A 12,615-nucleotide genomic window follows, 5' to 3' on the forward strand; every position below is an offset into this window, starting at 1 on the left:
ACAGCTAACATCTGGCTGCAGCGTTTTTTCACTAATAAAACGCCATGTGGCTGAATTGGCGTTATTATGGGCGTTTTTGCAAAAAATACCCAAGTGGAAACCTAGCCTAATTGGAACTTCCTTTAGTCTATCCAGATGGGAAAAAAGGGGACAAATGTGGGGATAGCTCTAACTGCAGGTGTGGCAATGTACAATTTGGTGCATTAAGGGACTGGGAAGAGGGCAGAACAAGGTAGAGAGTAAGATCCTACGCCATTCTCCTTGAGATCAAAAAGCAGCGCCGATAAGAATGTTAATGCTTGGTATGGATACAGTTCCAATTTTGTTTCTTTAAATAAGTACATCACTAAATCTTCATAACCTTAATAAATTATTTTATACTGTAACATAACTAGCATGATGTATAAACAGGACTATGGTTTATATTCCTATATAACAACATTGTTACTATCCAAGTGACGGTATTGTAACCATGACTGCTTATTACTGGGCCTTGTTCTCCGTCATCAGAAATGGGCAAAACTTTTGTGCTTTTAACTCCAAAGCTCATGCATTTTATACTCGTGGGACTCTCATATTAGAAGTTAATTCCTGGAATCTACTAAAATAAAAAATCTTGACTTGAGGAAAGAAAGCTTATCTTGCTAAAGCCTGGCCTAAAAGTATCAGTTGCTCGTCTAATTGAAAACTAGTACTGCATTCATTCCTATTTCTTGGTATTTTCTAAAAAAGGCATCTGTTCCCAGCGTCACCAAACACATGTAATGATAAAGAGCAGACAGGTTGTTGGATACCCAAGTGGCGGAAATCCAGGATCCTCCCTATTCCCTCACAGTATATCCCAGAAGCCTTTACACACAATTATTAGTGGCACCAATGACCCCTGAGAAACCGAAAGACAATAAATAAAAAGGCTGTGGCTTTGGTTGGAAAAGGCTCAGTCCGAGCTAGGCGGGAGTAGCAATTAACCACTGAAGTCCAGCAAGGTCCTAAGTGGAAGCCAAATACACCTTATAAATACAAAAAGTAGACAGAAAAATCTGGTACACGCCAACGAAGAGGCAGACTGATCCCACAATGGCTACAAGGCATTTACATTGTGGATTCTTTACCCCATATGCATTTGCCTACTAATAAGAGATTCTATGTCTCCTGAAAAGTAGATAAATGTAACTCTTTCCATAATAACAAATCATTCTTCGTTCTTGTCTTTAAAGTGTAAGCTGGTTTATTGAGCAGTATTGATGACATATTTCTAGCAGCCAAGCATCAGTTGATCTGCAGTTAATTAATCTTCTCTGGCAGGCCTTACATTTGTTAAGAAGATCTATTGATTGTAAATGAAGTGGACTTCATTCAGAAACTGTTCCTGTGGTAGATCTTTTTAAAAGATGAAGTACATCTCAGTTTGGGGTGGTTTAAGGTCTTCTTTGACACTTACTTCTTTCCACTGTTGGCTTTGACCATGGTAGTCTTGGTCTACGTCTGAACTGTCCCTCTGCGTGTGAAAAGTTCTATATGATGATGGAGCTCTTTCTTCAGTACTGTTTGAGGTGAAGACTTAAAACCGGACACGCTAGTACACTTTACCATGTCTTGGCCAAGCTAGTTTCCATCCCTTGGATATCCACCACTCATTTAGACAGCAAAAATGCTTTCACTTTTAGGAACAGCGACTACCAACCTTGCTTACAAACACACAAGCAGAACACACTTGACTGATTTCCTGACCCAGATATCTATTTATGACTGCTCTTGTTAATCTATCACATATTGTTTATATCTTTTCTTTTTGCGGTCACCCATCATGGGTTTCTGTATTTCTCATCTGTCTACAGAAGCTGGTGTTCTATGTATTATGTATTGGTCCTACATGCAGCATCTTATCAGCTATCCCTGGACTTCCTGATCTGGGTTTCTCACTTCCCCTGCTAGTAATTTATGACTAGTTCTTGCAGGTGGTTCGAACTTCCTCTACAGACACCACAGCAATACTCGGGACTGTAATCATGGTCCGTCCGGCATTCAGATAAGCACCGGGGTGATCTCTGTCCATACTCCAATTGAAAAGAAGGTATAAGGTTGATGACTCCATTCTCAAAAGATTATCACCAAGGTCAGTTTTTAAAGTCAAGTGAAATGGTGAACAAGTCAAAAATAAAAGGTAACTATTGTTTAAAAGTTTACAGGAATTTCTTAAATTAAATTTGGAATTCTGTTCATAAAAGGGGATAACTATCAGGAGTATTTAGTTTAAATTGTAAAAAGAAACCATGAACATACAAAAATTGTTTACAAAATGAACTCTGTTTAGTAGTCTTAAACCATATTGGCAATCAATTTGGAGAATAATACAAGGAGAAGAGGCAAAATCATAACCAGGGATCTTGTACCCGGCATGATCCTGAGACTTGCTAATATTAATCCTTTAATAGCCACTGGCAAGTGTGGTGACCAAATAATCCTTAAAATAAATGACTCTCAGGAGGTGAGTATATTCTTAATTAGGTCACATAAGCTATAGGTTTGAATTAGGGCTAAACAAGCATTTTGGGCATGCCAAGGGCATGATCAATATACTATGAGGCAAGGCATGCAGTTTTCCTGAACCTCTTGCCAATTACCTAAGACTATTTACCCTAGCTTCCTAATGCCAGCTGCACCATGTTACTAAATATTGGGACCATGCAAGAAACTGCTCTAAAATACATGATCACCCCCAGTTATATTCAGATAACCCTGGTGTCTAACCGAAAAATATTCATATGGAAGGAATACGTTTGTACATGGTACATCATTTTGATTGAATTCTGATGAATTTTAGCACTTTGCCTTTGTCCAACTTTGTCCAACAAGCCAAATCATTTTGTACTAGAATGTCTTTTAGAATCTGGATAAACTCTTACAGTCTCTCCAACAAGAAATCAGTCTAGTTTTTGAAGAGGGCCTCTGTAAAACACTTGGCTTGGTACCAAGACAGCGAGGGACTCTAACCAAGAAAATGTTCCTTGGAGCTTTTAACAAGTTTTAACAAGTCTATTGTTCTGCACTTCATGTTTGGAAATACGTCTGAGTTGGTGGAAAATGCGTGCATTTAAAATGGGGAGAAAAGCTGTTTGTGGCAATTTCTGTGTTCTGCTGATAATGGAGAACATGAATTATATTTCCCTTGAAAGCAACATTTAAACAGATCATATAATCGCTTGTATTTCCCGCGTATAACTCATGTAACGCACGCAGAGGTTTTTATTACATCAGAGGCGGGAGGGGTGGAGCCAGGTAGAGGAGGCAGGGCTAGCTGCAAATGGGGAGGGGCTGGCCCCTATATATAGGATGTTGGAGGGTGATATGGTGGGATTCCTGGAGAATTCCCAGTTACGGTAATGTCACACACTTTGCAAATGTATAATATGCCCATTTCTCAGGTATCGGTGAAGCAGTGATGCTCATGGGCAACGCCTCACTTGGTTACAGTCGTGAGTTTGAGAATCAATTATGTTTGCTATAATAATTAATAACAAATACGCATTGCTTTCGAATAAGGCCGGTAAAGGGTCATGACATATACAAATATGAAACAGATTAACTGATCATCTAATATATTACTAATACTGTATGATTTAGCACGACGGTGGAACAGCGATATTTAACATTTTGAGTAGCTTTAGGGTCTCCGTAGACGAGAACAAGATCAATCCATGTTGGACTCAGACCTGAGCTTCTTTAAGAGCCACCTGTGGTCATATTAGGACAAATAGACAACTTGTAGCTTTAGGAGTAGCAGAGAACCTCTGCCAGGGGAGACACTTTAGCACAGATTGAGTGACAGTGACCTACGCTTACATTCAGAAATGGTGCACTCTGGAAACCAGCGACACTTGGTTTAATAATGAACCCGTCCTATTATTGTTATACATTCTGTAGCTGAATACTATTGTTCCATTGCTTCCTGTTTGATTGCTTGTGTAACCTAAACTAGGGTAACTACTTTTCTGTCTGTCTTGTTATCTAAAATTAAGCATTCTGATGTGCGAAACGCGTGGGCTCTACAGTGCTCTGGCGACTAACACGTTTTCATTCATTATGTCATCGATTTCCTGAAGATATTTCCTTTCTCCTTGCCCACCCATACCAGTTGCCAACAATCAGCAAAGTTACAGTAAGGGAAAGATAACTTAATGGACAGGAATAATTATACAGATCCTGAGATCATCAACCCATTTTTGTGATGTCATAGCTTTTTCTTCTCTGGGCCATCCAAGTTTTTCTTGAAAGAGAAGCTCGCTGGGGTTGGCATAGCAAAGTCTCAAGTTTACAACTCGCCTGAAAACTCACGTCTTGTTGTAGAAACTCTTAGTCCGTAGGTCGTCTGATAATACAAAGAGTTCTATAGTTTTCACCTTGCGTGTCCCAGTGGGAAACAGCTTTCATTAGACACCTTAGAAGCTTCACTGACCGCGCTACCGCTTTAAAGAGCAAGGCTGTAGATCGGGGCTTAATAAATCCAGAAACAACTAAAACAGGAAATTTCATTTTAAAGATGGCTGTAAACATTCAGACTACTAATGTGAAAGAAAAACGATATTTGTGGGAACAATCAGGGCCGGCCGAAGACTTAACGCCGCCTGGGGCGAAGTTTAAAATGCCGCCCCCCGCCGAGGGGGGGCGGCATTATCTACCCGCCCCCCACCGGTACTTACCCTTAAACAGTCCTGCGGCGAGTCTCCCTGTGCTGCCACGGTGCCGGCTTGTAATGCTGAGCGCCGGAAATTCACGTCACTTCCGGCGCTCTGCATTACAAGCCGGCACAGAGACTGAACAGGGAAACTCGCCGCAGAGGAGAGAGAGAGGGGCGCCGAGCGGGTAAGCGAAAACCACTCGGTGCCCCTCTCTCTCTCCTCCGCTTCAAAAAAAACAAAAAAAAAAACGCTTGGGGCGGCAAAGTGCCGCCCCTTCTGAAGTGCCGCCTGGGGCAATTGCCCCAGTCGGCTCCATTGTAGGGCCGGCCCTGGGAACAATAAGAAGGAAAAAAGTAGAGCAACACTGTGGTGGGGAGAAATGAATCAAAGTCGTATGTCAGTGTCTATAAAAATGAGGCACTTCATTCATTACATTTTACATTATTTCTAGCTGTGAATGTAGGGTTCAATTTGTTTCTAAGGATGTAGCAAAGCCTTCTGATACACATACCCCCCCCAACTTCTGATACACATACCCCCCCCAATAAAATATTTGACTGTGAATTAACAATAACCAGATTTTATTTACTATCATTATAGCTTTTCTTCAACCCTCTTGGTGGGTAATAATACTGGCTCTATGTAGACATTATAGATTATCTAGAGTATCTATAAGACATTAGTGGCTTGAGATAAATATCCACCACCGATCAAAAGCTTGGGGTCACTTAGCTGTTTTTTTAATGGAAAACTAGGACATTTCTAGCTGTAGTATAATTGCAAAGGGGATTTTCTAACAATCCATTAGCCTTTTAAACATAAACATAGATCAGTGAACACAACGTACCATTGGAACACAGGAATGATGGGCGTTATATAGGCCTCCGTGGGCCTATAAGGATATTCCATTAAAAATCAGCAATTTCTAGCTGCAACAGTCATTTACAACGTCTGTGCTGGATTTCGGATTTTATTTTACTGGACAAAATGTGCTATGTGGACATTTCTATGTGACCCCAAACTTTTAAACGGTAGTATACTGCATGTTTTTCAATAAATGTAGTGACCAGACCAGGGAATTTTGGGGGGTTTACTCTTAGTTTCAGGATTTGTAATCCACGTGTCTACAGGTAAAGTGTCTGATTTAATAATATCTCTGGGGTGTGTACATTTGAGCACAACTTTGGAGAGTAATTTCAAGTCAATGCATTGTGAAGGGCCAACCTGTTGGGATGTTCAGGGGTTTGTACATTTAACTTGGAGTTTGCAGGATAATTGGAATAATTAGAACCATTTGTTTGCAACCTGTAGCACATTTAATGACCAGCCTAAAATCTAGACTTTTGCAGAAAAAAAGTATAATACCTGCTAAAATCATACTCACTAGTTAGATACTCAAAAAAATGGCCACTAATCTCTCACATGTACGTAGTAGTTTAGGAAGTGTATTGTGTAACCACAGCCCAGCATAGCGACCAAACGGCTGCGTGTATAATTATATCAAAGGAAAATTGCTAATTATTTTTTTTTGTAACATCGGATCTACAGATGAAGAGGAGACTTTGAAGAGGAGCATCTATGTAGCATCAACACCGTTGTAAATTCACGTTGTGTTGCTTCCCGTAAAGCTGCATGCGTTGTTAGTCTCCGAGCAGTCACATGACATGGCGTACTACTCAGCATGGGAAACTTTATATGCAGGAAAAACTTCCTTACTTCTGCCCACAGTTAAGAGTTGGGTGATTTTTTCATTGCACATGTGATAACTATGATGTGTTTTTACACTCTGCAGGTATTTGCATTTCACAGTCCCACCGGTGTCCATTTTTAAGGCCTACCAATAGGACACAGCTGAGTGATTGACACCAGGGCTGATTTTCTCAAATAAAAGCTGCCAGGTCATCCAATTTTTGGGCAATCCCTCAGTGCTGTGTAGGCTCAGGTTTTTGGCTTGTTTACTCCAATACCCACTAAGGTCCGGTGTGTGCTGGCCAACAAACAAACCATCTAGTTGAGTTACTCTATTGTCCTTCTACTCCAGCTCTTGCTAGGTTCTTGCTAAAAGTAAATGTGTTGACAACCTAGTATGAACATCAGCACTGGTGCAAGCTCCCTACAGCTGGGATAATCCCTCTTTGGGAACCAAATCCCACTTTCTCCCCTTCCCCCTTCCCTAGGAACTCAGGGTGTTTGCTGGGTATGGGGGTATCACAGGGCTCTACAGCCCTAAAACTATATTGTGTATAGAAAGAGCAGGGAATGTGTTGACATATATACTTCTAAATGCCTTACTAAATAACAAAATAGCTATTGCTGGGTCACAAATGAAGTCCAGACCCCTCATCACAGCTCTAACTACCCCCCTAGAACAAAAGTGCCCCTCTTTGGCCCTCAGACATGCTATGAGACAATGCAACGGGCATACTACTCATAAACCAATCCCGGGATCATAAAATACCCTTATTATAACCCCACCCTAAAACATAACTTTTATCAATATGTTTATTAAAAGGTATAACCAAAAAAAGATTTTTAAAAATCAGCCATTAGCCCAGACCTCTGATGAAGCTCTGAGGAGCGAAACATGTCAGGGGGGCTACTTGTCTGAGTTTTTAATTAGCCTCTGTCACTGGTCATAATTGAATTATTTCTGTTGTTAGGACTGCAGCCATCAACAGTATGTATGACCTAATATTAGTGTTACACAGCTTATGTTACAGTGACGTATACCTTTCATGGTAGGACTGGTGACGCTGGTGTTTTAAAAAATCTTTTTTTGGTTACACCTTTTAATAAACATATTAATAAAAGTTATGTTTTAGGGTGGGGTTATAATAAGGGTATTTTTTGATCCCGGGCACGGGATTGGTTTATTTGTAGTTGTAACTTACCCTTGTCCCCGCTGGGGCATTTATTTTGGAATTGGGCATTCTACTCGTAGTGATTTTTTGTCAAACAATGAAAGTAGCATTGCAAAAATCGCAAAGCGGTTATCTGTGACAATTTTTTTTAAATTGTTGATTAATTGATCAATTGATGGATCCAAATGGTATCAGTGACAGAACCTCATCTACAATTGTGTCTTCTAAACCTTCTAAGTCTGCAATGAACAGAGATTATGTTCATCCTCTTTCTTGTAGATTTTGAGAGCTCTGTACATTTAATTCCTTTTTTTTTTAATCAACAGATGCTATACTGGTTACCAGCAAAAGTAGACCAGGATTAACCCATTGTTTCATACTACTTCTCATTAACACCTAATTAACCAAATAGTTGTTGATGCTAAAACGTAAACCCCTTTAATACTCTAAGTGCTGGCAGGCCAGGATATTTGATATTTTCTTGTTAATAACAGAAAAAAAACATGGAACGTTGAACACAAGGTTTAATTTTTCTCCTTAATCCAACTAGCAAACCAATTTTACTCTTCTTATCGCTGACCTACCAAAGTGCATTAGTAAATCAGGGACCACAGTGACCCCAAGTGGTGAAAGTAAGGACTGCTGTAACCGTACATGTTAGGATGGGCTAATGTAGGCTTAGAAAAAGTCTAGTTTTATATTTTACAACTTAATAGATTTTAATTTCAAACAAGAGACAATTTAAACCTATACCATACATAGTAATATATATAAATTAGCTTTTAAATAGACCTATGTGTATGATTTAACACTGCTAATGCTAAAAATACTAAGGAAATAAAAACAAAACTGACTAAATTGTTACAAATGTTTAACATTTAAATCAAGTACAAATTTAGAGGGTCATAAAACTCATCACAATAAATGACTTGAAAACACTTGTTTTACCAATAGACACCAACTTTGCAATGGATTTTTAGAATTTTTTTTTAGCAGAAATGTTATTTTTTTACACCGCAGAAAAATGGAAAAACACTTTTTAAAAATATTATTATTATTATATATCGATTATTACCAATGCAAAAAGGACATCACATTTTACCCAGCCAATAACGGACATGTGACCAACATGCATTAACTCATTAAGTTCTAGTTGGGATAAGGAGCACATTAGTTTCCACTGTTATAGTTGCAAGATTAACCATTTCAAGTCACATATCATGTTTATTTTAATACAATTCATAAAAAAAACATACTGTTATCTATCTGTTATATACACATTTTATTGGCTGACTATCCATGGGGTTAACTGCCCACTACAAGTTTCTTTTTTACTAATTTTGGCCTGTTTGAGACTGCAGCTGCTGCACAACCTCTTGTGAACCTGGCCTGTCAGTCACTCTAAATGAGAAGCAAAATTGTGGTGCCCGAAAGCATGAAATGTCCTATATACTCTAACTACGCCTTGGATTATAGAAAAACGCCCATTCTTTTTTGTTACAGTAACTATAATATATATATATTTTTTTTTTTATATATATATAAATATTTATTAAATATGGAAATATCAGTCAGCAAAATCTATAATTTTCTGACTTGTGGGAGTGTAATTTTAGTAAAAATCTTATTACTTCACTGCTCAGTGTATATACCATCTAAATGTTCTAAATTAGAACTAATTTATATAGGTAGCTCCAAATATAACCTTATACACGATTGCACCTGTCCGGCTAACAGTTACCGTAACAAAGTCTTTGACTTGATTTGTAATTGGCTTGTGTTACAGACATGACCCCCTGTATCTCTGGGGCATCAAACTAACACCGTGTAACAGTGAGCATCTCCTTCATGGGCAAAGGCCTGTAACGTACTAAGTATGATTGGTGGAAACAGGCACTTTAATCACGGTATATTATAAGTCGTACGGCTGGGAGCAACAAGCAATACTTATTACTGCTCTACCGTGCAGCCCTGTACAGGAACACGCTTTCCACATTTTGCGCCAAGATGAGTTTGTATGTTCATGTAGTTATTTTACATTTACTGCAGAATTAGGATTTCTTTGTTATTATTAATACACATGCATACCCAAACTCACATGTATTGGGGTATGTATATACATATAAGTGTTCTCCAGTTTAGGGTGATATTTAAGTGTGATTTTTTTCTATGTGTGCCCGGCATGTGTACATGTAAATGTATATGTTTTCATAAGATCATATTTATATACGGTTAAGATTAAGAGTATATATATTATAAGATATATATATATAAAATCAATTCAATATTGGGCACAGTTATTTATTCCATATAAAGACACAATTTGAGTAAATATTTATCCATGCACATTTATATGTATACAAACATATGGGTCACTATATATATTGGTCTATGCTCATATAACACACAACAACACATATATGTACATGTGTAAGTGTTATTATAAATACGCATATAACTTTGTAACCATTATGCTATTGTAGCAAATGTAATCATGCAAAAATTATATATATATATATTCCTAGTTCAAAAACAGGTACCTAGAGGTCATCCACTTCCTTTTCTCCCCCTTAAACTTTTATTGCTACACAATTTTGTTAACGTGTTACTAGAATCTCACCTTGTCCAGCAATTGATGCCCTAAATACTGATCATTTCTGGTGTTTGGCCAAGTTTTATACATGTGGTAGAACAAACAGCCCGAGCAACGTGGAATAATTAGCAGACAGAAGGAGTCAAGAAGAAAGTAATAATATACTGTATATAAATGATCACATATTGCATACCCACTTTACATGCATGATGCAAACACACAATGAGTTTCGTGGAGTAACATATACATCCATTAAATCTGCTGTGCAATACATTGCTTACTCCCCAGCCATGCAAAGGTTAAATATTTCCATGAAAGCAATTTCTTACTGGTGTTGTAATCAGTGAACTGGTTAATGGGTTATAATGCTGTAGCCTTTAACAGTGCTTTGTGCCTCATATAAACAAAGAACCTTAAATATTGCAAACCTGGTTCTTATAGGAAAGGCTTACAATGCAGAAAAGCTTATTTGTACCAAATATTCCAAATGATCATATAAGATACAATACAGTATATTAAATATAGTATAGGTGATGCTACAGCGGGTTAACCTTTAAATGATGTTCTTGGATAAAAATGGTTAAAATCTGTATTAACAAAGAAAAAACTTACTGATTGCTACACAGGATGTATATTCTATATGTATATCATATACAGCTATGGATCTCATGATATAGCAGTCACAAATCATTTCAAGACTAATTAAAGCAATTTTGGAATCAGTCATCATCCTTTTTTCTATACGGTAGCACCACCGAGCATTCAATCAGTTAGGTTACCAGCACATTTACTGTTTTAGTGCACCTGCTACATCCCCATATAGGATGGTAGCCTGCGTCTCATATCAGGCATCTGGCTGGAAAGATTCACATTTGAAAACCAAAATTAGTGAGAAAAAATACACAAAACAGAAAATAAATCTATACTTGAAGGCATACTCACCCTCAGGTATTTGTCTAATATCCGAAACATTGTTTAGATTGATGGGTTAGATGAATATTCTGTATTTTTCATAGCCCCTCGCAATGGCACGTCTTATCCTATACACAAGAACTTTACAGTAACCGCTCAATCCTGCCAATGGCTTGGGGAATTGTCACGTTAGGCACTATTCAATAATGTATGGCACAGCCATTGGAGAAATAATTAGTATATATTGTCCACTGGAGCATAATCACCACTGATAAGTTAATTAGCAAACTGATGCCAGTTTTTATTCTCTTGTCGTGGGAAATTTTGGGTTGAAAATAAGAGATTTCCAAGCACATGCAAATAGTGGAGTGATGCTATAATCATTTATTTTTAATGGCCTTGGAAGGGGGTGGGGGGGTATTTTGAAGTGGGAAGGGCAGTTGGCAGATGGTAGCCAATAGCAGAGTCACATTGAGTTGTAAGGTCCTGGTGTATCATAGGACATGTTACTATAAGCTCTACCCAGGGGTGCACAGGCGGACTCAGGTAACGAAGCCACCCAAAGCCCAGCGTGGGCAACTAGGTCCTAGAGTGCCACAGGACTCTTCACCAGCACACAACGTGTTAACCTGTTTAGTACTGTTAAAGATCATTGAGCAGCCACCCAATATGTTTAACCCTGACTACACCACAGCCTGCAGGAAGGGGGCAATGACAGTGGGACCATCACCCATCACCACCATGGACTGACTGAGATCAGGGTTAATATATTTTGGCACTAGGGGGTAGTTGGTACATACTTGTAAGCCAGATCATGCCCAGCTACCCTAGCGATGAGTACTAAGTATGACATGAGTAGCTGACAAGCTGCATGCACTCTGCTCTCCAGTAATACCCCCCACTCTTAGTACCAAGAGGGGGCAAGTGGAGTGGGCACCCTGACAATGTGGGCACTACACACAATAACCCCAACAACTTTTACTGAATCCTCTGCACCGGAGATACTCTGCATCACTATTCATTGCAGCATCCACTCCAAGGCAACGCTGTGACAGCAAAAGTTCGCGTGACCACCTACCCTTCATTTCTGCCCCTCTCCCATCCTTAACCCCTTGCTGCCCAAAGCACAGAAAGCAGAGACTACTGGTAAAAAAAAAAAAAGCAGGTGAGCAGCAGCTGTCCTAGAGGTTTAGCACAGTACCTTGTTGCAGTGGTAAAAGTCCAGGGGGCTGAGACAGGTGGGGTCTGCAGATAAGGTGCCCACGCTGGTGGGGGCAGGAGGGTAGAACCTAACGTCCATCACAAAGCGGCCGGTGGGGCATTAAACCGGCTTGCTGTGTTGTTGTTGTTGTGTTTTTTTAATGCTCTTCTCAGGGCTCCCGTGTGAGCTCCGCTGCCTCTCGCTGAGCGTGTGTGATAGAGGGAGGGAGCTGTGTCTATTGTTTGAAACAACATAGAGGGAGAGAGAGGAGGGAGAGAGAGGGGAAGAGGGGGGGTTGGGCATCATTTATTCCCCTTCTCTCAAACATCCGTTCTGTGGTCTCTCTCTTTCTGCTCAACCCTACCTCTC

General features: G+C 39.3%; 1 protein-coding gene across 2 annotated transcripts in view; it reads right to left on the reverse strand.

The window, feature by feature from the left end:
* Positions 1-12,345, reverse strand: part of LOC149273324 (TOX high mobility group box family member 2-like) — a 58,207-nt gene extending 45,862 nt beyond the window's left edge. For both annotated transcript variants that reach the window (XM_089506458.1, XM_089506457.1), the window contains exon 1: positions 12,247-12,345. In XM_089506458.1, the coding sequence (XP_089362584.1) occupies positions 12,247-12,345 (99 nt within the window). The remainder of the gene's footprint in view (positions 1-12,246) is intronic.
* Between the last annotated feature and the right edge of the window lie 270 nt (positions 12,346-12,615).

This window comes from Sceloporus occidentalis, unplaced genomic scaffold (genome assembly GCF_023333645.1).
Source record: "Sceloporus occidentalis isolate IW3139 unplaced genomic scaffold, rSceOcc1.0.p SCAF_385, whole genome shotgun sequence".
Taxonomy (NCBI): Eukaryota; Metazoa; Chordata; class Lepidosauria; order Squamata; family Phrynosomatidae; genus Sceloporus; species Sceloporus occidentalis.